The sequence below is a fragment of the Pantherophis guttatus genome, chromosome 7, assembly GCF_059756535.1.
Source record: "Pantherophis guttatus breed Tessera chromosome 7, ASM5975653v1, whole genome shotgun sequence".
Classification (NCBI taxonomy): domain Eukaryota; kingdom Metazoa; phylum Chordata; class Lepidosauria; order Squamata; family Colubridae; genus Pantherophis; species Pantherophis guttatus.
The window spans coordinates 32,185,580-32,212,435 of NC_142069.1; the positions used below are offsets into that span (position 1 = coordinate 32,185,580).

General features: G+C 38.5%; 1 protein-coding gene across 2 annotated transcripts in view; it reads left to right on the plus strand.

Annotated features, from left to right (window-relative positions):
- EP300 (EP300 lysine acetyltransferase) overlaps positions 1-26,856 on the plus strand; it is a 78,195-nt gene that overhangs the window by 8,842 nt on the left and 42,497 nt on the right. For both annotated transcript variants that reach the window (XM_060694583.2, XM_034402905.3), the window contains exons 3-5: positions 14,308-14,484; positions 25,375-25,630; positions 26,632-26,745. In XM_060694583.2, coding sequence (XP_060550566.2) covers positions 14,308-14,484; positions 25,375-25,630; positions 26,632-26,745 — 547 coding nt within the window. The remainder of the gene's footprint in view (positions 1-14,307; positions 14,485-25,374; positions 25,631-26,631; positions 26,746-26,856) is intronic.

Below are 26,856 nucleotides of genomic sequence, written 5' to 3' on the forward strand. Positions count from 1 at the left end.
CATATACATAATCTTATCAATGTATATTAATTTGTCTAATTGCAAGTGTTAAAAACTACTCCAAAAATGAATAATTACCGTTCTTAAGAATAGCATTAATAATAGAATATGTGAGAGAAAATTATATTGGCTTTGTGTCTTGAATCTTGCGTTTTGCAAAATGTCGTAGATGCAAAATAACATGAATTTGAAATGCTACTTTTCAAGACCCAAATGATCGCATTGAATGCAAGATATTTATTTTGCAGATTAAAATGAAGTTTTCAATCATTTTGAAAGTATTTTGAATTAAAAGAGCAATTTTGAACTTGAAATGGCATTTTGAATTCAAATTAGTTCAAATTCAAAACATTTTGCATGCCACTACTTCAAGGGGTATGTTATTGTATGTTCCTTTGTTGAAAAGTGGTCAGAAAAACAAAATTTTCAATTATTTTTCTGACCACGTTTCCTGTGAATGCTGGCTTTCATACACTGCTTATACAATCCTTGTGGGAACATTCATGAACTATTTCTAGAAACTAGAAATGGCTGAGGTTAAATTTGAATTTATAGATTAATTGAATAAACTGTTAATATAAAATAAGCAATAAAATGATTGAGTTTAAACTTGTTAAGTCAGAAATTATTTAAATCCAGTTTGATGGATAAACCATAGTAGACCAGTTATTACTATAGAAACCAGTTTCCAAATCACAGTGGCTGAGTTTACACATCACATAACTTTGATACAAAGCATATTATATTGTCCTCTGTCTCTCCGATGAAACACAGGATGGATGGGCTTTGCTAAAGCATAGTCATATGTTTAATTTTGATTTTTCAGACAATTCTAATGTGGTATATTCAATGAACCATGGTAACTCTGTTTTAGTAATTTGACATGCTCATTTTTTCATTGGTGAAATCAGAGAAAGTGGACAAATATTGAATAAAATTTATATTGATAATGCTAGCTTACCACTCTAGTTGGGAATGGCAAACCATGTGACCGGTCATTAAGCATACCACTCTAGTTGGGAATGGCAAACCATGTGACCGGTCATTAAGCAAATCAGCCATGATTGTTAATAAAGATATCACATGACCAAAACGTAACTTCCTGGGATTCCCCATTGACTTTGCTTTTCAGAAGCCCTCTGGGATGGTTGCAAATGGTGGTCATGTGATCATTGTAAATACACAATGGTTATCAAACATCTGAATTGCAATCATGTGGCCACAGGAATGATCTTAAATGTGTTCGTCACTTTTCTCATTATTCTGTATATCTGCTATTGACAGCTATTCTAGCAGGTAGAACATACTATGGGAACAGTGCAATAAAAAGAATCTGGAATATGAACAGTGGGAGCAGAGTAACTTGGTTTTTTTGTGGAATTCAGCTGTTTGTGGATGCATTTTAGCAGAAAAACAAAATACTAATTGAAATTCTTAATATGTTTGGTATGTTTAAAATACATTTAAAATGCTTTCAGATTGCTTTTTAGTGTTTAACCGAAACCATCTCAAAAATAACAGTATCAAAAGCCTATTAAACAAAACAGATAGCATATTCCAGAACATATTACAACTTTAAAAAGTTTCAAAAATCATTGGTAATACATAAGCTGGTTTATATAGTGCACAACACCAAAACTGGTTTCTGACTTAATGTCTTCTATAAACACAATTTATAGAACAACAATTCTATAGTAAATAATGTTTAAAAGCTATGTTATAGCACTTACAAAGCCTATAGGTGGTTTGATTTCCATTAATTCTTAGATAATATTAAATTCTCTCGGTAAAATATTAGATATGAAATTATGTATTAGGCTATTTTATTCTGTATGATCATGGTATCTGTCAACGAAGAGGAAAAGATTACAGTAGATAGGGTTTAATGTGGGTATGGATGAACATTAATTTTAATTTTTTCTCTATTCAAAGATAGTACTAATCTAACCTGATTTATTAAGCACCAGAAAAACCTTGGGGTCATTTTTATTTTGAATAGGTGTTTAATTGTAACATTTCTGATTTTGGTTAACTTGAATTTGAGTATGTGTGTAATGTACTTTTTGTTATCATATTGCTTTAATTGCTCTGACCACAGGTGTCTTCCCAAATCCTAGCTCTTTTACGAAAAATAAGTCGAGAATTTTTAAATGAGAGTGCAATATTATTGTATAAATTTTGTTGGTTTTACCTCTACTATCAGAGCTTTTAAAGAACATGGCTCTGATATGGAAACATACTCCTGAATTCAACCATTATATTGTGAAGTTGTGTTACTAATTATACAGTTTACTGGTTTAAAGTAATGTTATTTGCCTTATGATTCCAGTTTTTTTGAACCAAGAAAAATAAATTTGTAATGAAGATTTGCTCTATAAGTTTTTCAGATGTTGCTTTTATATTTCTAAGTATCACGATTGCAGATACAGTATGTTAGTTATCTGTATGGCAAAGAAGATTGCTACAGAATGCTACAAAATTGAATAATTCAAACCTGCAATTTTAGAAATATTACCTAAATTACCAGAATTGTTAGGCATAACTTGGATCACATATTCTAGTAAAATTAATTTTCCTTTGTAAATCTAGAAGATTACAGGGGGGAAAAACCTTAATTATCCCTGCTTTCAAATAAATTATGATACGAGTGTAATTTGTTACAGATTAATTTGGATGATTTATTTAATAAAGTTATTTCTCAAATATATCAGCAAAAATTGTATTATTTACTCAGTTTTGTAAGTTTCTGAATTGTCTTATTAGCTTAAGATGAGGATTTTTGCTAACATTGGTGGCAGTGTCTTAAATTGTATTATCAAAGGTACTTTTGAAAAAATAATCAGTGTTCTATCAGTTATATAAATCTCATTGTCTAATTAATCTATCTCTGATTCATCAGAATCTGGCATCCTTGTAGGCTTTATTTTGTAAGAATAATATGGACACCACTCTCTTACTATAGTTGCTGGAAGTGGATGATATATGATAAACATCCCCCCCCCCAACTCCAAAAAATGGCCACATGGCTATTCTTATATAAAGTTTCTGCTTTCTTCTCAGAGAATGAAAAGAAGCGACTAAACAATCGAGCAGTGTTTGGATTCTGAAAAAGTGGCATAAGATAAATTCAGACTAAGTTGAAATTCAGACTAAGCTACCATGAAAAATGGCATTGTGTAAAAAACTATCCTAGATCATAAGGGTGAATCTAGGAAGATTCTTGAAGAAAGAAAGAAAATTAATTTTTGTTTGAGATAACAAAGTTAAGGATATTGTAGAATTCGTTTATGATGGAATTATGAGCTTAATTTATACTGAAGCCCATGAATGACTCTAGTTAGTGTAGTGAAATATTTATTTCACTATACCTAGATCAGTTTGGGGACGAGTGGCTGTTACTCTAATGTCCAATAAATATAAATAATGACATTTTCCATGATTTACTTTATTTGCTTAATACGTTCATGATGCTGTTAATGTCATAATTCTTATTTTTATCATTTGTATATAATATGAATTTAACTACTTTGTAATATAAGTTATTTGTGGGAGAGACTTAAGTTCAAGTATTATTGTACTTGGATGAATTTGACACAATTGTGTATCTAATCATACTTGGGAAAATTAAGTATTCAATTCAGTTCAATTGCACTTTTCAATTCCAAGGTATTGGTTAGTCTGGGCCAAAAAATCTCAAAAAGGCATACCGAACCTTTCCATAATAATTCTAAGAAAACTGTATGAGCATATAGTTGCCAAAAATTAATTTAGACTAGTCACTTTAAAAGGATTTGACAGGTGGTGGCATCTTGCCATTTGACTGATTTGGAAAATTAAGCATTGTGTTTATTCCAGAGCTATATGTCAAAAAATTTCCTGCAAGAAGCTAAAGGCAAGCCTCTGTAAGGCTGCTGAAAAATTGTATAGGAATGGTCCAAGAGTGACTTTTATTTTTGCTGTGATGCCATCTCTGTTTATGGTGGCTAGGCTATGTTTTGGAAATGGTTGCAAATTACATTTGATTGAATTGGATAGACCTTTTGCAAAGAACTTAACATTTGAAAATTACCATGTTTTCCCAAAAATAGGACATGTCCCAAAAATAAGGCCAAGCCTGATTTTTGGAGTGGGCGTAAATATACGCCCTCCCTCGAAAATAAGCCCTAGTGAAGGGGTGGGCGTGGCCAGCACAGGAGGCAGACCTTCCCTTCCCCAGTCAGCTAATGGCAGCTGGGCCCCTTAATTGCGACCCGCGGATCAGCTGAGCTGATCGGGAGCTGCCTCTCATTCTCTTTCCCCCCAGTGTTCTTGGTGCTCGCCCGCCTCCCATCCATTCAACCATCCATCCCCCTCACCTGCAAACTCCTGCCCCGCTCGCAAGAGAGCAGCCTCCCAGCTCTTCTTGCCAAGTTGTGTCCACCTAGCATTGAGGATGGCTTCCCCTGTGGCTTCTAAAAGCCGGCTGGAAGCCGAGAAGAGGCCAATTGGGCCAGCCGCCTGCTGTTGAGTCTTCCGGGAGCTGGGGCAGCCGCATGGAGTTGGAACCATAGAGCAGGCCGCTTCCCGCTCTATGGTTCCAACTCCATGTGGCTGCCCCGGCTCCTGGAAGACTCGACAGCAGGCAGCTGGCCTGACCAACCTCTTCTTGGCTTCCAGCCGAGTTTTGGAAGCTGCACAGGAAGCCATCCTCAGTGCTCGGATGGCGGCGATGGCGTGGTCTCCTGATGCGGGCTACAGCTCCCTTCACCACCTCTCTGCCCTGGCTACCGGAAGACTTGGCAGCAGGCTGCTGGCCCAACCGATGTCTTCTCCGTTTCCAGCGGCTTCCAGCCGGGTGCTCACCAGCTTCGTCCACATCGACATGGTGAGGCCTGGGAGGGACGCAAGCGGGGGAGGGAACAGGCGCTCACGTGGCTTGGCACCTTCGGGCCGCTCGTGTTTCCCCCCCCCTAAGAAGGACAGGGCTTGATGGCACACAGAGGGAGCCTCTCTCTGCCGGACCCCCCAATAATAAGGCCAAGGCCATATTTGGGGGTTCAAAAGAAAATAAGACCCTGTCTTATTTTTGGGGAAACACGGTAGATGTAAATTTGCAGTTGGAAGTAAGGGAAATGATGGTTACAAAGTTTCATCTCATCAGTAATAGTTCAGTAAGAGTTTACTAAATATCATTGGGAAACTATATCATATTAATGAATCGGAAAACAAATCTTTCAAGGGTCAAAAAAGCACTGTCCCTTGAAGGCCTCTTTTAAATGAGAATGGATTAATTAATGCAATAATGAATAGTGGTTATACTATCATTTTTTGTCTTCACTATACTGCCAAAACGTAAACTTGTTAGCATGTTTCTGGCTAAAGGATGGTAGTCTTTTGCTTGGCAGATTCCCCCAGTGCACTTATGCACCAGATAATCCATAGATGTTCTCTGTTCTTCAACTTTTGAAAATCCTGAGTTTTACTATTAAATTAGTTAACATAGCTAGTGTAGCAGTCCAATACATTGCCCATTCTTTCTGATTGCTATTGCTTAAAGACATCTGATTGCCTCCATATTGTAATGTCCAGAAAAAGAATTAAGAGAATTGTTGGTCTGGTGTCTTGGCTAAAGAGCTACCAGACTTCTGGCAATTTACAATCATTCTTCGAATTGGACAGGTGGATGTTTTGAACAGCTTCAGAGTGATGAGAAAGGCCTCCTTATTAACAAACAGAACTGTGAAATATGGTAGCAATATTTGGGAAGAGTTCTAAAGGCAAATTCCTAGAAGCTTGCAATCTAAGAATCTCATGTTCATCTCTCTTCCCAGCTCTGGTATTTCTGACTTCCTATTTTCCCATTTGGAAGTAATTTATAAAAATTTGCATTTTCAGCAGCATAAGGGAAATACTTTCTGAAAAATTTATAGCTTCACAACAATGCATTAATGTAATTTGGGCATTCAACTGCAAATGCATAGGTTCTTTTTTTATATATAGTTACTTGAATATATATATTTTTTGGTATTCTCTTTAGGAGATGAGCAAAGCCTGGAGTTTTATAATTTAAGTAAATATGTGCCCTAATATTTAGAGCCAACTTTTTGGGAGGGTTAGGTTAGGTTCATTTGGAGTTTCATGAAAATCGGGCTTATTTTAATTCAGAAATAGGTTAATACAGGCAAAAATTACTAGTTGTATAAATTATCTGATTTTTTAACATCTCACTGAGTTGTAAAAGTAATGAATACTTAAGCACAGATAGTCCTTGACTTAAACCCACAATTGGGACTGGATTTTCCATCTTAAGTCATTGCAGTCATATCAGATTTTATGACAGTTGTTATGACAGTCATTAAGCAAATCACTGCAGTTAAAAAGGATCCAGTTTCCCTAATGGGTGGGGCTTTTTTTGCCAGAAATTGGAAAAAAAGGTTGCAAAGCATCATCACGTGACGAACCATAAGACCCTGCAATTTGTCAAAAATTTAAATCAGTTTCCAATTGCCAAAATTGTAATCCCGTGAATGCGAGTACAGGTCGTAAATCACTTTTTCCAAGGTTGTAACTTTGAGCCATTGTTAAACAAATGATCGTAAATTGTGGACTAGCTCTATATCTTCTGATGGAGATTAGTGAAATGAGTAAATCTTATCTAGTTTAACTTGAACATGCTGGATACAAATAGGTTTTTTATATATATTTCACTATGTAAAATGTAGTAACCAATGATATTTTGAATTGTAAACCAAGAGTAGTAAATGAATAAAACAACCTGAATTTAAGCATTTGATGAAACATAGTTCAGACTTCATTTCAGGATCCGAGCATATTATTTTGAAAGTTTATTATCTTGAAGTACTGTATTAAGTAGATACACTAAGATACAGTAAGCTTACTGTTCTGATGACAAACATAATCTGGCCCAAACTCTTGGTTCATCTTGAACCAACATACCTGGAATAACACAAGCTGTGCTTTCAGCTTCAATAAAGTAACTTCCAGAAAAATAATTAGATTATCCCAGATTATTTTGTAATAGTGTATTATATATACCAGCATGGTCTGGAGAATAGTCTCCAGAACATTACAAATTAAGCTTCCTTGTCAAGAGTAAGCAATTAGCATCTTCTGAGATTGCACCAAGTAAAAAAGATGTATAAAGAGACTCAAATGAGTTCTAGTTCTGGTTTTTTTTGTTTAGATGAATTAATATGGTTTTGCTTTTTACTCAAAATTTCCATTGAACAAAGTAGAATATACTGCTTGTTTTTATAATTACAGTGTGTATTATTTTTGACATTTTTTAAATAGTCAAGGATGCTTATTTTGGAGTAAAAGTAATTTATTAGGATTCTTTCTAGTTTTTATGTTGCATGCAAAAAAAGAAAAGATTTGTGGATTTTCCCTTATGTCACTTAGATAAACATCAATCCTTTACATTAACTATATGTGAGACTGCACGTTTAGGCCTGCCTTAGGTATGAACGCTACACATTTTGTTTCATATTTCTAAGTAGCCCTTTAACCTGTAAAATGCTTAGAAATTTGAAATAAAATGTGTTTAAAAGCTATTCCAATCAAAATATTCTATTGAGTGGCTTTCAATTCCCCAATCTATGAGTTAAAATAAAAATAAAATAACTAAAGAATCCAATTTTGGTCGCCATGATGTAAAAAAGATGTGGAGACTCTAGAAAGAGTGCAGAGAAGAGCAACAAAGATGATTAGGGAACTGGAGGCTAAAACATATGAAGAATGGTTGCAGGAACTGGGTATGTCTAGTTTAATGAAAAGAAGGAATAGGGGTGACATGATAGCAGTGTTCCAATATCTCAGGGGCTTTCACAAAGAAGAGGGAGTCCAGCTATTCTCCAAAGCACCTGAGGGCAGGACAAGAAGCAATGGGTGGAAATTAATCAAGGAGAGAAGCAACCTAGAACTAAGGAGAAATTTCCTGACAGTTAGAACAATTAATCAGTGGAACAACTTGCCTTCAGAAGTTGTAAATGTTCCAACACTGGAAGTTTTTAAGAAGATATTGGATAATCATTTGTCTGAGATGGTGTCGGTTTTCCTGCTTAAGCTGGGGGTTGGACTAAAAGACCTCCAACGTCCCTTCCAACTCTGTTATTCTGTAAATATTTCAAAGATTAAAATCAGGTTCATATATTATAAAACGTCAATATACAGTGAATAATGACTTATTCAGCCATTACATACCGTATTTTTCGGTCTATAAGACACTTTCCCACCCCAAAAGTGGGTGGAAATGTCTGTGTGTCTTATAGAGCGACTGTTGCTGAAACCCCGCCCACCTGCCTGCCCCCACCCTTCAGCTGTTTTCGGCCTCTCTGCTCCCTGTTTTCAGCCCATTCCAGGCAGCAGGGATCAGCAGCGGTGGCAATCTGCAATGAGCCAAAAACGGGATGCGTAGAGGCCAAAAATGGGATGCGTAGAGGCGGCGATAGGCGGCAGCGATCCCTGCACCCTGGAACAGCTGATCGGTGGTAGTCCAGGAGGCAGATCCAACCTCCAATCAGGTGCTCATGCTAAATCAGGCTGGGATAACATGCTGAAGTTGATCAGACTGTTTGCTGTTTGCTGCAAGGACGCTAGCCAGATGAATACCGATGGATGCTGGGAGGCAGAGGCAGAGATTTTTTTCATGTTTTCCTCTCCAGAAGCTAGTAGCGTCTTACAGTGCAAAAAATATGGTAATTGATGGAGAATTAGTGTCCTTCCAACTTCATATGTTTTTTTAAATCATAAAAGTAAACAATTATAATTAAAAGATACATCTATTCATTGCAAAACAAAATATGTGAAATAACTTGTATCCAAATGATTGCCAGCCAATAAGGCAAAAGGAAAGGCCATATAAACAAACGTTACAATGTTATAAGTTTTGTATCTCCAGTAATTACAGGTAGTCCTCGACTTACAACTACAATTGAGCCCAAAATTATGTTGTTAAATGAGACATTCATCAAGTGAATTTTGCTCCATTATTTTTACGACCTTTCTTGTCATAGCTGTGACTCACCGCAGTTGATTAGTAACACAGTTGTTAAGTGAATCTGGCTTCCCCATTGATTTTGCTTGTCAAAAGGTTGCAAAAGGTGATGACATGATCTTGAGACACAGCAACGGTCATAAGTATGAGTCAGTTGCCAAGCATCTGAATTTTGATCACATGATCATGGGGATGCTACAAGGGTTGTAACTGAAAAATGGTCATAAGTCACTTTTTTCATTACCGTTGTTACTTTGAACAGTCACTAAATGAACTGTTGTAAATCGAAGACTACCTGTATATATTCTCACTGAAAAACTAGGTAAATATTCAATAGGTATCAAATAATCTGTCCAAGTGCTCTCCTTTAGGCCTGGATAGGAAGAACAGACTAAGATTGAATCCTAGCAAATGAAGCAGCTCTTGGTTCAAAAGCCTGTGGTTTCCAGAGATGCATGTTTAGTTCTGAAAGGAGTTGCACTTCTCTATTTACAGGGAGTCCTCTCGGACTCACAATTCTTGTTCAAGGAGCAGGTAGCTGTGGCCAAGAGGCCTTTGCACAGCCCCATATTGAGTGCCACTCGCAACATTTTTTGAAATATAACAAGAGAATAACAACAGCAACAGAGTTGTAAAGGACTTTGGAGGTCATCTAGTCCAACCCCCTGCTCATGCAGGAGACCTATACTAGGGATTCGAACCGCCAACCTTTCTGATCAACAAGCTCAGCGTCTTAGCCACTGAGCCATCTAGCTAGGCCATATGAAAATATGAAGCTTTACTTGCGGCCATTCATACATTAGCCACTTTTTGATGGCCTACTCCAATATGCTTTACATGGGATGGCCATGAAAAGCACTTGGAAACTATAGCTGGTCAAGAATGCAGTAGCTCTAGTGTTATATGGGGTGTCCATATAACACTTCTTCTTGAAGTTCTGCATTAGTTGCTGTTGGCTTCCAGATGCAAGTCAAGGTGCTGATTACTAGTTGTCTGTTGGATTGCCTTCTTTCAAAAACATCTTGCTACTTGGTAAGATCTAGTAGGGTGGATTCTTTATGTATTCTCTCAGAGATTGCCAGCTAAAGGGGCCTGAAACATATATTTTCAGTTGTTGTCTCCAACCTCTAGAATGCTGTAGCCCAGCCATTTAGATAAGCCCCTTCCTCCTGACCTTCAAAATGTCAGTAAAGATTTGACTAAACATTAGACACAGGTATATTATAACTCTCTCTCTCTCTAGATAAGTAATTATTTTTAATTGTGTTAAAAGGATTATTGATTCCCAATATAAATTGATATAATATATGGACTTGATTTTAATATTTGGTTATTTTATTTTTATTTTAACTGCATACAATTTTAATTGTATGCCACTCAATAGAATATTTTGATTGGAGTAGCCTGTAAACTCAGTAAAGTAAATGGACACATGTTGAATTGATCTTAAACTTTAAATCTCTAAAAATGTTATACAGCTGTCAAAGTGATCTGTGTTTATCTGCATGCTTGACTATCTAATGTAGCGTATTATAAAAAACAGTTTATAAACAGTTTTAAATGCCTTATACTATATATTATATAATTATAAAGTTATATGTAAAATTAATGCTTCTTAAATCATTAACTGTATTTCTTAGATTCAGCTTGTACTTTATTATTTAGTTTATTTATATTTAGTAAGTTGTCAGTCTCTGAAAAATTTAACATTTTTACTGAATTTGAATGAAATAGTAATTCTGAAGGGTCCTGAGACACCAGTAGGTAAACAAACTCTTGAAGTGAAAAAACTTGCCAAAAAAAAAACTCTATAAAACCTGGGCAGAGTGAGTCCAAATGTCAACACATTTACTTGGTTCCAGCACAATAAAATAACAGTTGCACAAAAGACAAACTGAAAAAGTATAGATATGTGATGCACAGAAAACTGCAGATAAGCGCATACAGAGGAAGAAATTGAAAAATATCTGGAAGTTCTATTTTCAGCTGCTTCTGCCTTTCAGAAGGCAGGCAAAATTGGAGCTAACTTAAGTTCAGCAGAAAACCATTCCAATGGACTGGGAATACTACAAAAAGCAGTGCCTCTGTCCCTCAGCCTCCCACACTAGTAAAAGTGGGAAGCTATTAACTGCTTTCTCCCAGCAAGATTGAATATGTTGGGCCAATTCTAGTGGGTGAATGAATGCAGTCCTGAATACCAAACCATAAAGAGCTTTGTAGGTTAACACTACTAGGACTAAGTACTACTAGGAAGTATTGCAGGTTAAATACTACTAGGGTCCATAACACAGGTGTAATGTGCTGCCCCTGACCAGATACTAATCAGGCTGCTCTATTTTTGACTAACTGAGACTTCCAAGTGGTCTTGTAAGTGATAGCAAAAGACTTATTAACATGGATTAACATGCAGTTATGCTTGAACATACCAAACATACAATTTGATCTTCACAAAAGGGAAGCAATTATGGTTAATCTTACAATCAGGCATCAAGTTATATAATATGTGCATGCTTGAGAAGTGTTCATAAAAGTGCATTTGTGCACATTGTACTGTCTTTGCTGTCTGGGAATACTTTTTTCAGTTTGATTATATTGGAATAGTGAAGGAAATAAAATTTTATATAAACTTTGCTTCATGTGATTGTAATATTAAAAAATAAAGGAGTCCACAATCCATAAATTGTCTACATTTTCATGTTTTAAGAATCACGTAATAATGTAGTTGGCTATCTTCTAAAACATTTGAATTCTAGAAATCTTAAACGAAATGAAATCTCAAAAGTAAATTTACAAATTATCTATTATGCAGAACCTCTCATAATTTATGATGAAATATTGGATAACAAGACTGCTTTATTTTCGGGATTTGGGGTATAATTAATTTCTATTGTAATAGTGAAATTATCCTTGCCACTCAATCTGTTGCTGCACCTGCCCTCTTTCATGAGTTGATTATTCCTTGTAATCTTCTATTGCATCTGTAACAGCAGCCTATCTCTATAATATCAAGGATAAAAAAATGCCAAAGAGCTCCTTAATCTATTACACTAGAAACTGTAAAGTATGTTTTACGGATCATAATTTGGTCTGTAAAAATAATTGTTTGGGCAAATAGGGATAAGATCTAAAGGATTGTGCATTATATTCCATTTATATACTGGGGCTTTCCTGGTCTTCTTCATGCTACTCTGCTGCTGCAGATGTTCATGCTTCTTCCATTTGCTTCTCAAAGTGGATGGCAGGATTGAGCATGATGCCAAAAGTTGTAGAGAAAGTTAACTTGACAATCTTTTCCTATTTATTCATGCAGTTATCTACTTGCTCTGGTTGTGAACAGAGCTACGGTTTTTTTAGCTATTTTGCCTTCATTCATGAGAGCTATTGTAGCCCCATCTATTATCAAATAATATTTTATCTTATTTAATTTATTTAAGAAATTTATTAGGTCACACAATTCACTTTCAGTGATTCTGGATGGCTTACAAAGATAAAAATCTCATATAAAAACAATAAAAAGTGATACCCCACCCCTGTGATGACATAAGCAGTCATACAAGCCACTTGATAGGTTCCTCAGACCTGCTAGCAAAACGCAAGTCTTCAGGGCCTTGCAGAAGAGTGTCAAAATGGGGGACAGTCTTATTTCTGTGGGGATGATGTTCCACAGAGAGGGAATTACCACAGAGAAAGCCATTCTTGGTCTCACTAGATGTACTCTTTATGAGAGGAGACCCACAATCCTTGCCTCCTCTCTCTGATAGTCCTTCAAATAACCTGGTGCCAAGCCATGTAGGATTTAAAGGTGCCAAATAGCACCTTGAATTGGACCTGGAAGAAAATCAACAGCCAATGCACTGGGCACATGTGTCATCTCTCCTTCAGGAGCTGCATTGGTTGTTGATTTACTTCCAGGCACTATTCAGGGTGTTAGTTATCACCTTTAAAAGTCCTAAAGTTTACATATTCGTTAAATTATTAAATTATAGGAACTAGAAAGTATAAATCAATTTATTAATTTAATTTAATTTAATTTAATTTATAAGCTGCCCATCTTGCTATCCCAAGTGATTCCATGCAATCCAAATGTTTAAAAACTGGCTTTAAGTCATTTTTTAAATTTCTGGTGACTGCTCCCTTCAGTTTCCTTGACAGTGGTTTTATAAATGGCTTGTTAGTTCCTTTTCTATTAGGGCAGAGAGAAGTGACTGGCCCAAGGCCTGCCAGCTATCTATGTGTCTAAGATGGAACTACAATTCACTATCTTCTGAAGACTTGGCCTCTATACCAAATTACCTCTATGTATATGCACTTAAGAAGTTATAATATAAACTTGCTAGTCACTCTTAACAGATAATCGCAAACACTCTTTTCTAAGCTTTTACTTTGAGGGAGAGGGGAGGATTTGATACTGTAATGAACTGTGAACATAATGAAAGTTATAGGATGTCTTAATGTGTAATCAGATTAAACATTTTATGGAGTCTGAGCTAGATACTGAAATCTGAAAGCTATGAAATCTGAAAGCTATATTCAATTAATAGAATCTGACTTTAGAGTATAACAAACTGAAGCACATTCAAATACATGTTCAGTTATGAACTCTTTAAATTCAATGTGAATAGTACCAATTAAAATTATATTTAATAAGTTTAATTATCTGGGGGAAAACTTGTCAGAATGAACTAGAAATGAACTATATTACCATTAATAGTAATGAATGGTTTTGCTTTTTTTTTTTTTAAAAAAAAGAATTCCTTATTAGAATAGCATTCATGAAAAGTTGGGAAGGAGATAGAGATACGGCTATTCTAAGTATATTGCACTACATCAGGGGTATCAAACTCAATTTCATTGAGGGGACACATCAGGGTTGTGTTTGATCTTGGGGGGGCAGGGTAGGCGTGGCCATCTCGATGTCACTTGTGTCTGGGGCACCTATGGTGGCCTGAGTACTCTGCCAGTGAAAATGGACTCCCGAGCTCCGTTTTTGGCTGCGATGGCCTCCTGCAACCTTCTGCCAGCAAAAATGGCATCCTGCAACCCTCTACCAGTGAAGATGGAGCTCGGGAGGTCCGCCTCCATTTGCACTGGCAGAGGCACTGCGGGCCAGTCCTTTGTGGTTTCCAGTGTGGCCCTGCGGGCCAGATCCAAGTACCCCGCGGGCTGGATCTGGCCCCTGGGCCTTGAGTTTGACACACCTGCACTACATCAAGATAGTTTTTGATATTAAAATATTCATGCTTGCTTTATATTCCATGAAAGTAAAAATTAAAAATCCTTACCTGATCTATCACTTTTTACTTAATTTTTAGATGGGAATGATGAACAACCCTAGTCCTTATGTCCCGCCATATAGCCAAAACACTGGGCAGCCAATTGGAGCCAGTGGACTTGGTCCCCAGATGCAAAGTAAGCCGGTATTACCTAACAGTTTGCCACAGTTTCCAATGGACAAGAAACCAGTGCCTGCTCCTGTTATGCCTAACATGGTAAGTAGTAATTTTAGTAGAAAATTATTTTACAATTAATTCAGAATATTGCAGTAGTTCTGTGCTAATGGTTTACATACTGTTTCATCGCTTAATTGTCTCTGAAACTACAGTGGGAAAAGCTGGGTTGGAGTGGGGGAGTAACTTATCCTTGAAGTCTAACTAGAAATAAGTTACTGGATCTAGAAGAAGGAATGTTTCAACTGAATTATCATTTCTTCTGAGCTGTTTTCTCTGATCTATCTATCTTTTGCCATATTTTTGTCATACAATTTTATTGCACCATTGAATCACAGGTGAGGCTGCTGGAAGGTATCATTAAGTATCATTGGAAGTCACAATTTTGATTTAAAGCACAGAGTTAGTTTTCTTTTTCTGGTTGACATTCTGGAAGCTCAGAGAAGAAAAAAAAATCTGTTATTGTTTTGAAGTAGTGGCCATATAGTTAAAGTAGTAATGATTTAAGAATATATAAATGATGTGAAAAACTTTATATTATTAAAACTATGGTTACTATTACACAGATTACTATGCTGAAAATTAGTTTAAAATGTACACAATTGTTGTAGAACAATATAACATGCATCTCTTTATCTTCAAGTAGAAAAGATGCTGGATTAATATGCATACATACCACTTGCCATAAGTTTCATTGTTAATTGGAACTGGCTATGGAGATGGTGCTATACACTGTGAGAAGATGTTTATAGAGTGATGTGATTCTTAAAATATAAGGAATAGAAACTTTTCCAGGATAGCAGAAACTGAAAGAGAACTGAGTGACCTTCACTGGAGAAAATGAACAGAGAAAAGATTTATAGTTGGAGAAATATAGTATGTATGGTATTTTTAGAATAAAATTGAGGCAGTAAACTATTAGGAAGTTTGAAGAACCTGATAACAACAACAGAGTAGACTGGGAGAAGGGGGGAAAAATGATAGCGACCATAAGAACAATGTGTTGAGTGAATATGAAAGGCCATTAATGGTGATAAAGTGAATATGAAGGACTAGTTGTGAAAAATTGCTATAGGGACCCTATAATAAAAGCCCTTTTAATTTAAAAAATCATGCTTCCCCATAAAATAAATCATTGCAAGCTTTATATATTTTGGGATAGGAGGGAAAATATGTTCTGGCAATATGTTTTTGTGTATAGCTTGTAATTCTCTACTATTTTAGAATTGTTTTAAATTCCAGTGCAACATCTAAATCAAAATTGATATAAGGCTTTTAATATTATTAGAGATTATCAACCACATTGGTTTTATTTTTTTAAAAAAATATTTTGTCTTCTATGCTTAGTGAAATTTCATGGAATAGCACCTTTTACTTTAGCTTTAGGTTCATAATATAAAGGAGATGGTTCCTATTCTCCAGTATGCTGAGTTGAGAATCCAAGGAATGGGTTAACTCTGCTCTTCTGCTCGGAGACTGAGTCATTCAATCTTTTGGTCACGCCTCCTTTGCCTGCGCATGCCCAGTTTTGACTCAGTCTTGGCTCAGAAGAGAAACTTGGAAGATAGCTTCTCAGGAGACTCAAAACTTAGAGCAAAAGGATAAGAGATTCATTCCTTGGATTCTTGACTTCTCATGGTAAGGTCTTGTGGCACTGTGTAAGCCTTTGCAATTCAGTGAACGGCTCGGCTGGCTCCCCCGGTCTGTCCAGCATAGCCACCTTGTTCCGGCTTAAGTGGAGAAAGCTGAGGTCCCTCATTTCTACCCGCAAAAGAGCGGAGGGGACTGGAGTCACTGCCCTGTCAATTCCAGGTGCATACTCTGCACGGCTTGGTGGGAAAAGCTGCGGCAGCAAGGTTCCCAGCTGGAATAAGCCTGCCTTGTCCAGGAGGTCCAAAAAGACTTGAGATGGCTGACCCTGTAGCCTCAGGAATGCCAGAAACAAGGGGGAGGACCAGGGCTCCCCAGTCCAGCCCCAGATTCTCCTAAAGGCTTCTCAACACCGAAGTTGGCAGTTAAAGGAGCGCCTGCCAAAATAAGAGCAAAAGCCATTTCCTCCCAAAAAGTTTCTAAAGCTGAGGAGAAGGACGCCAAAAGGCCATGGACAAAAGATTTGCCCAGACTGAGAGGGAAGCTGAACAAAGGAGAGGAGAAAATCCCCCTAGGGGGGAAAGAATTGTCATTTCCCGTGTTTTACCAGCTCAGCCATTAAATCATTTAAATGATGCAAGGCAACAGATGGCACTGTGCTCTCAGACATGGTCACCAGATGGCATCACAGAGCAATCCTCTTAGCCACCTCTTACATCAGGCTGCAATCAGCCCACTTGAGAGCTGACCCAACTAAACCGGAGTTAGCATTGGGCCTAATGGACCCGAGTGAGTTGCTCTTTTCAGAGCCAACCACAGAGTGAAGAAATTCCCTCACCTAAATTATTCCTGGACGTAATCCAGAGGCAATGGGCCCAACCAGGGACATACCCACCCCCAAGTGGGAATGACAAAAAAATTTATAATGTGGCCCCGGACCTCACTGAGGTACTACAACCGCCAATGATAGACAGCCCAGTAGTGGCTTTAACATCCTCCATCATCTTATCTAATGACACGGAGGACGACCTGAAGACGGAGTATAGGAAGACAGAGCTCACCCTCCGCAAGGCACATCAGGAGGCTGTCTGGGTGATCAAGGCAGCAACAAACACTTCTTTTGTAATAGAACCTCCTTGCTCTGGCTCCGACAGATGCAAGAGAGAGTTCCATCTGATGACTTTTGCATATACCAGGACATTAATAAGCTGGTAGCGGCAACAGAATCCTTGGCTGATGCCATCTTGAATGCCGCCAAATTTGCTTCCAGGGCCATCACCTCCTCGGTGACAGCCTGCTGCCTGTTGTGACTTCGTCACTGGAATATAAATGGAAGCTAGCCTCTGTTCCCTTCAAGGGTAACAAACTTTTTGGAAAGACCCTAGAGCCCATCCTGATGAAAACTAGAGACAGGAGAAAGGTACTGCGTTCTCTATACAAGCGAGCCGACAGCTGTCCCTCGCCTAATTTTCGTAGGTCTCCATTCCGGCCTACAGAGACCAACTTTGACACTCCTCACCTCCAGACGGCATACTTCTACAGACAGGACCGCCAACGGACAGATCCCGATTTAGGGATAGGAGCAGGCAACAATTCCAGGCCAAACAGCCATTTCGTGGCTCAGGAAGTCACCCATTTTGTCGCTCCAGATGACTGCAAAACCCACCCACCCAATAGACTAAGTCTATTTGCGGACCAATGAGAGGCAACCAGAACAGATACTTGGGTCCTGAACAAGGTGAGATTAGGCCTCACTCTCAAATTTCACCCTAACCCTGAAGAGATTAAACATCCACTTGGTTTACAGGAGATTCAAAATGCAGTCCCTCCAGTCCATACTGGACAGCATCTGAGAGGGCGACTTCCTAACCTCCATAGACCTGATGGAGGCATACCTCCACATACCTATCCTACCATCCCACCGGCAGTTCCTGAGGTTCTATTATACGGGCTGACACTATGAGTACAACGCCCTACCATTTGGCCTGTCCTCAGTACCCAGGACTTTCACCAAATTAGTGGCGGCACTGGCGGCACATCTCAGGGCGATCCCCATGCGTGTCCAATGTTACCTGGACAATATATTGATACAGTCCTCCTCTCACCTCTGGGTGCAAGTCACGATCCGGGTCCTCCAGGATCATGGATTTTCCATCAATTTCGAGAAGAGCCATCTGGCTCCTACCAACTGACTGCTACACCGGGGTGTGGTCATAGATACCAGGTCGTGCAAGACCTCCCTATCCCAGGAGCGTCAGGTCAGTATAAAGGCCTTGGCAAGTCGGATCCAAGCAGACTGAACAGTGTCCCTGACCCTCCTCTCGCAACTCCTGGGCAAGATGGTATCCTGCATATCAATCATCCCTTGGGCACGCCTGCATGCCAGAACCTTACAGTGGTTTCTTTTGCCCTACCAAGACCTGTCAGAAGTAACTCAAATGCCAGAGTTCAGGTTCCACCAAAGGTACTTCAATCCTTCCAATGGTGGATGTCCCAGGCCATAATCAAAGGATGTGCTTTCAAGGAACCCAGCCGCTTGAACATCACCACAGGCACCAGCCTCTTTGGCTGGGGCCCCCAATTCCAGTCCCAGATGGCACAAAGGCAGTGGACTCAGGAAGACCTGAGGAACAATATTGACTGGCTGCAGCTCAAGGCAGCCTTCTTGGCCCTCAGATGGTTCCAGAACACGATCTCTGGACACCACATACTCATTCTGATGGGCAATGTGGCCACCAAGGCCCATATCAACTGCCAAGGGGACACCCACTCCAGATCCCTCATGCGAGAGGCCGAACAATTGGGCCTCTGGGCAGAGAGACACTTCTCTCCATCAGAGCGGAGCACAACTCGGGGACATTGAATGCACGGGCAGACTGGTTCAGCAGAACCACGGTTAACCACTCAGAGTGAAAACCTACACCCAAACCTATTCAGGGATCTGTCAGAAAGGTTCGCTCCCCCCCACCCACCCCCGATCCTGGATCTGTTTGCCTCTCCATCAAACACCCATCTGCCCAGGTTTTATTTATTTATTTATTTATTTTGTCGCATTTCTATGCCGCCCAAGGTTTGCAGCACTGGGGGCGGACGGAAGGGACCAATGCACTCAGCAGTCCGTGGCCCCAAGGGCTACTATATGCCTTTCATTCTCTGCCCCTCATTCCAGGGATAATCAAGAAGGTGCTGGCGGAGAAAGCAGAGATCCTACTTTTAGATCCCCACTGGCCCAGATGTCGGTGGTATGCAGATCTGGTCAGCCTGTCAGTATCCAAGCCCTGGAGGATCCCTCAGGACAGAATCTCCCTCAGTCAGGGGGCCTTAGTTCATCCAGAACCCCAATGGCTCCAACTGATGGTCTGGCATTTGAGCAGAGAGTTCTGAGGCAGATCAGTTTCTCCAACAAAGTCATACAGACGATGCAGGCCTTTAGGAGGCCTTTGACCAACAGAATCTATGACTCAACTTGGAGGGCCTTTTGTGGCTGGTGCTTCAAGGGTCACATCAATCCCACCTCTGTATCAATGGCCCAGATCCTGGAACTCCTTCAGGAGGAGCTGGACAAGGGCCTGTCCCCTAATACCATATGCAGGCAAGCAGTAGCTCTGGCCTTGGTGTTATCCTGCAGGGTTAACTCTAACCGTAACTCTAACCATTCAGAGTTACAATAGCACTGAAAAAGGGTAACATGACCATTTTTCATACTTATGATGGTTGCACCATCCCCATGGTCACATTATCAAAATTTGGACTCTTTGCAATGTCCTGGTCATGTGATCACTTTTTGCGACCTTCTGATAAGCAAAGTCAGTGGAGGAAGCCAGATTCACTTAATAACTGCAGTGAGTTACTTAACAACTGTGGCAAGAAAGTCGTGAAGTTGGACAAAATGTACTTAACAGTCTCACTTAGCAACTGAAATTTTGGGCTCAATTATGGTCATGAGTCAAGGATTGTATCATTTTGATATTTTTAGCTTCAAATAAACTTAAGTAGAAGTGCACAGAATCTCTCCCCAGAATAATAATCTGAAGTCACCCACATAAATCTTTCAAATAAATTTATCTTTTGAGGTAAGCTGCATCAAAGAAGGAAGTTGTATACTTTCTCTACAGAATGTCCTTCACAGGGAGTCTCATTTGCCACCTTCTCTCTTTCAATATTTAAGGATCCCTGGGAGTTGAGTGACATATACATTTAATAAATAAATATCTTATTTTAATTCTTGAATTTCTTTTGTCGTCTTTGTTATTGTAATTTGTGCTGGCTTGATATATTTAAGTCTCATCTCAGATTTGGTGTTGAAGTATCCCAGAATGCCCATGCAGGGATTTGGGGCTACTTGGGGCTGCCATAACAACCATGGATCTGTTTCATTGTATTTCTGGCTAGCACACATTGCATATCATTTCATTCATTCGCTCACTTGCTCACTCACTCACTCATTGATTCATTCATTGTACTTTGGCAAGTGGAAGGTGGTCTGAAAGGAAGGGATTTTATAGCCGTTCCCCTTTCCTGATGAATCTACTTTCTATTTAGATTAGGCTTGTAGCAGCTATCCCTCTTTGCAAAAAAAAAAGAAAGAAAAAGAAAGAAAAAAAAGGCATGACTTTTTTAAGGAGGCACAGAGAGCATTCCCACCTGATATCAAGCATTTTTCCCACTTTGGATCTGAACAGCTGCATTCTGTCCACAAATATTCGTGATGTCTGTTTCAGAACACTTGCAATTATCTTTAGTAGGGATTTTTCTTTTCTAAAATTCTAACAATTTCAGCCTACATTGATTCACTTAACACTTATATTTCATAAATATGAGTTACATAAATCAGGGGTCTCGAACCTTGGTCACTTTAAGATTTGTGGACTTCAACTTGGCTGGGGAATTCTGGGAGTTGAACTCCACAAATCTCAAAGTGGTCAAGGTTGGAGACCCCTGATCTAAATTAGTCACATGTTGAACTGTATGGAAATTGAAAAGACTAGTGATACCACCTATATAGTGTGTGCAGTTCAACTTTTTTATTTCAGATTCCATGGTATTTTTGTCAAGTAATTATTTATTTTGGAGATAGTGTAGCAGTTCAGCTGCCATGCTAGAAACCAGGAGACTGTGAATTCTAGTCCTGCCTTAAGTATAAAGGTGACTTTGGGCTAGTCACTCTCCCTTAGTCCTAGGACCGTTATGGCGAACCTGTGGCATGCGTGCCACAGGAGGCACACGTAGCCATATCAGTGGACATGCAAGCTCAATTCCGATGTGCATGCGCGCACCAGCCAGCTGATTTGCGGGGATTCTGGGCCCACCAGAAGTAGGGAAACAAGCTGTTTCCTGCCTCCAGATGGCCTCGGGGGGAGGGGGCAGGTCTGTTTTTTGCTGTCCCCAGCCTCCAGAGCCTCTCTAGGAGTCTGGGGAGGGTGAAAACGGCCTTCCCCACCCCACCCCACCCCTGGAGGCCCTTCAGAGGCTGAAAACAGCCTGTTTGCCAACTTCCCGGAATGGGCCGTTTCTGGCCTCGGTGATGGGGGAGGCTGTTTTCGCCCTCCCTAGACTCCTAGAAAGGCTTTGGACCCAGGTGAGAGAGAAAAACAGGCCTACCGGGCTATCGCATGCCAGGAGTGGGGGGGGGAGAGAGGTCGTCCATGCATGTGCGGGGGCGGGGCGCAGAGAATTATGGGTCTAGGCCATAATTCTTTATATTAATGATAGGATATAAGGTAGAAAGCTATATTTGAAAATTAACTTAGTAATCATGCTTCTTAATAATATCTAAGATTACGTTTGAAACAAAATATAGGAGTAGCTTTACTCTAATAACATCAGTATACCGTATTTTCCGGCGTATAAGCGACTTTTTAACACATGAAAATCTTCTCAAAAGTCGGGGACCGTCTTATACGCCGGGTGTCGTTCTCCTGTAACCAGGCAGACCAGCCTGAAAGGCTCTGACAAGCCTTAAATGGCTCTGACGATCCAAGCCCTGACGATCTGCTAATCAGGCAACTCAGCTGGGATCGCCAGAGCCATGGAGAAGGAAAAAAGTTTTCCCCCTCCAGCTTGCTTACCTTAGCTGCTTGCCTTGCCTTGCTTCACTTGCCTGAATCCATTCCATCAGCAAGCAACTCCCTGCCTGCAATCAAACAGGCAGGGAGTTGTGGACTTCAACTCCCAGAATTCCTCAGCCAGCAAAACAAAGCTGGCTGAGGAATTCTGGGAGTTGAAGTCTACAAGTCTTAAAGTTGCCAAGGTTGGAGACCCCTGTTCTATTGGGTAAGTTTTTTTCCCCTTTGGGATCTTTAAAAAAAATAGTTAATTGTGGGTTTTTTTAGTTGTTCTTTTTTAGACCTAGCCATTTAAAGTTTAGAAAGTTTTAAATTTAGCTTTCATATAAAAATAAAAATAAAATAAAATAATATTTGTGCAGCTTTCTGAGATTTAGTATGTTTTTGTAGTGTTTCACTCTAACTACACAAACACACAAAATCTCAAAAAGCTGTATGTGGAATTTTGTGTGTGTAAAGTGTGAAAGTTGTTTTTTTGGGCTTTTTGTGGCTGTGTGAGGTTCCTGCTTGTTTCAGGGGCCATTTTGGGTCTAGCACAGCTGCTTTTACATTGTGGGTGAGCCAGTTGATGTTTTTTAATTTTTATTTGGTGTGCGTTGGAAGAGGGGTAGTCTTATATGGCGAGTATAGCCCAAACCCTATATTTTAACAGGAAAATTCGGGGGTCGTCTTATACGCCCAGTCGTCTTATACGCCGGAAAATACGGTAGTTACAAAACTTTAAAATAAAATATGGTAATCATATATTCTAAACAGTTCTATTCTCTCAAAAGATTAAATACAGGTATTAGCAGTATTCTAAGTAACTTTTATTAAGCTGGAATGAGCATTGTATAATCAGTTTACCAGTTATCCATGCAGTCTAAGGGTGGACAAAGAAACAAAAAAGCTTAATCTTTCTTAGAAAGCAGTAGCATTCCCCTCACCCCAATTTGACCTTTTACTGTCTGAATAAGTAATGGCAGTTTGTTCATATATCTAAAAAATATAATTACTAGGTATGATGAGGCAATAGAATTCCAGAAAGTAATCAAATATTGATTACAGTCTGTTTTACATTGAGTACCTCTTATTAATTTGGAAGTATGGTTGAATACATACCAGAAATCAGGAAACCATGAATTCTAAACCTGCTAGAGCACAAAGCCAACATTGTGATATTTGAACACTGACATACTCTCAGCCCTAGGAAGCAGGCAATGGCAAACCCTTCCAAAATCTTGCTAAGAAAACTGCAGGGACTTGTTTGGGCAATTACTAGGAGTTAACACTGACTTGAAGGTACACATATGCAAAAAAACCCCCATAGCAATTCTCTGCTATGAGAATTTATGCAGCGCTCTTTTAAATAAATTAACTGAACCTACAAGATATTAAAAAATAATCACATTTACCCCCCCCCCAATTGTTCATCCATGAATTTGAAAGTGGGAAGATATATTTACTGAGAATAGAAGGAGATGCTAATGGTTGCAGATACCTAAAAGTTAAATTTCTGTTTACATAATAATTTTTAATTCTTTCTGTAACTTTTGAATAGTGTATACAATTTCTTCATTGCAGGTACTCATTCTGTATTCATAGGAGTAAAAGAATAAAGAAAGAAATACTTCAGTACCCCAATATTTAGTTCAACTTACATTAAGTAACTTGAAATAAATAGATTCATCCCCATTAGAGCAGCAGGTATTATACTTATCTGGGAGTAAGAGCCATTGAATTCATTAATTTTATTTATAGAGTCTATAAAGATGGTTTATACACAGAGTAATTATGCCTTTTTTTTTAGAGCAGTGTTTCTTAGCCTTGGCAGCTTTCAAATGTGGCCTCCAACTCCCAGAAATCTTTAGCCAGCCTCAGTACTATAAGGCTATAAGATATAAATATATACAAAGCCAAGGGTAATCCACTATTGATTTTGATGGGTATGTGTGAGCAAGCTTGATTGTCAGGATCAGGGAAGGAAGCAAAGCAGGGTACTGTAGAGTACATCTCTATTTTTTTTTTCTTTTGTCTTGTGGAAATTGTTTCCTTTCAGGTAACTCTGAACAGGCATCAGAGTTAATATCTTTGGGGGGGGGGGTGTAAATAGGTTGTTTTGACTTCACTAAGTTACCAATTTAGCTTAAAAGGAAAGGCTACTTGACTTCATTTCCTAAAGTTCAGTCGACATTTATCTATTTGACTAACCAAATTGATTTCAACTGAAAGATTTTTTTAGAATAATTTACAAGACTGAAGATGAAGACAAAAGCAATAGAATTACATTACATTAAATCATATAAATACAGTTTATAGAATTGTTCCATGTATTGATGTCAGCTCTTTGAGATACGTTGGTTCAAAGAGAACCAAGATGGGGCAATCTTGAGTTTCTGTCTCAGTCCTCCTCTCTTTTTAAGACTAAACTATTGCTTACATAACTGAATTTCTTCTTCAAGCTTTTTTTTTTTTTTTTTTGTTCTCCACAGTTTTTAACAGTTTTCCTCTTTTATCTCATATGAAAACTCCACTGTGGTTATAGTGCTTAAAGAAATCATGTGTAGTGATTTCAAGAGTTGGTATTGCACTATGACCACTTTTTACTCCTCTGGTTTATTTTGTATACTTCAGATAGTTCAGGATGAATTTTGAAAAAAATCCCCTATTTTTGTTCTGAACTCAAGGAAAAAATGTCATTAATTCTTACTGATCTGTGCTTAAGGGAGATCTTTAAGATTGGTAGTAAAAGTTGGACAAAAATTATACAAGCTAGTGCTGAACTGATGTTTTCTATAGTCAGTTGTATATCTAGTATCTCAGTAGAGGTTTTAAACTGAAAAGACCCTCTTTCATTTATCTATTTTCAGTGATACTATAATTCAGTATGTGACAGTGATAGAGGTTGATGAACTTGCTTCTTCTATGCTTTATGTATTTGTGTTACTCCATATGAAGAGATGATACATTTCTATGTTGGTTATCAAAGACTGCAACTAATTCTAGTAATGAGATTAATCTAGTAATGAAATCATTTCACATGAAGTATTGTTTTGTGGGGGTGATAATAAATTGGGATTGTGAGCTTTATCTATCTAAGGGATTATATGTAGTGGGGAATTTAAAACAAAATAGTTTCGATCTTGTAGAACCAACTTCTTGAGAAACTTAACTTCTTTCTAGCTTGCGTTTAAAATAATAGTTATGGTTCCTCCAAGCTAAGCCCCAGGAAGAGGCTTAAAAAAATCACTTTTCTAATTTTTGCTGAACTCAAAAATGCTTTGTCTCCTTCTGATAGTGTCAGCAGCAGCAGACTCCTTCAGTTCAGCAGGCTAGTATGGTATCAACTGCTATGGGATCAGGAGCACCTACAGCAGACCCAGAAAAACGCAAGCTTATACAGCAGCAACTTGTTCTCCTCTTGCATGCTCACAAATGTCAAAGACGGGAGCAAGCAAATGGAGAAGTACGACAGTGTAACCTCCCTCACTGTCGAACCATGAAGAATGTCCTCAACCACATGACACATTGCCAGGCTGGAAAATCTTGTCAAGGTAAGTACAACTTCTGATTTTCTATATACTTGTGATCATGTTCTGTACAGCAGAGATTGGCAAAAATTAAATCTTAATCTAATGTTAGTACTTTGGATGATTTGTTGGAAGTTAAGAATTTATGTTAAACTTACTTAACATGAGCAACAATAAAACTACTTGCTTTTGCTTAGACTATATTATACTGCTGAAATGAAAACTGGTTTGTAGTTCTAGTATTTAATAGAATGATGAATTTGAGATCAGATTTATTGATTTATTTAGCATATGGTGTTTGTACATTGAGAGCCAGTGAGTCTAAAATGTTAGTACAAAATAGTTTGGCTGCCTAAGATTGCTAGTTTCATCCAGGGTACACCGTAGGGGTGAATTAGCTCCACCCACAGAGTGTCTAACAGTGTTCTGTGCAAACATCATCTGGAGCTTTTCTAAGCTGAATTTGCCTCGCATTCAGGCAGGTCCAGGGTTAATTGGTTTCTTGCTATTTCACAAAGCGCCGTTAGCTTCCCATCAGAGTGGTACCTATTTATCTACTTGTATTTTGCATGATTTTGAACTGCTATGTTGATAGAAGCTGAGGCAAATGACAAGAGCTCACTCGATAACACAATGCTAGGGCTCAAACTGCTGGAGGACAGAGAGAGACGACCTTTTCCACCCGACAAATCCAGCGTCTTTAAGCCACTGAGCCACAGTGCCTCGTGAGATCAGAGTTATAAATGCACTGAAAGTTTAGTAAGCATCTTGGTTTCTACTATGTAAGAAAAAAGAATGGTCTAAATGATTTATTACAATATGTCCAGAAACTATAACCTGTGCTTGGTTGGAATGAATCCACAAGTATTTTAATGGTCACAACAGGGGTAGGCTTTCTAATTCTAGGAGCCTACATGTTTTAAAAGTTGAAATTATATTGTACCAGTAGATTTCAGTTTGTATAGATAGTTTAAGAAATGTTCAGGGTTGTGTGAGTCACAAAATGTTTTTTTACTTTCTTTTAGTGGCTCATTGTGCATCTTCACGACAAATCATATCTCACTGGAAGAATTGTACCCGGCATGATTGTCCTGTGTGTCTTCCTCTTAAAAATGCTGGGGATAAAAGAAATCAACAATGTAAGAAGTTCTTTACACCCTTTATATTTACTGTTATAATATCATTGTTAGGTTATTAACAAAATCAGAATCTTATGTATACTGTAATTTCATAGGTTTTTTTTTTCAATG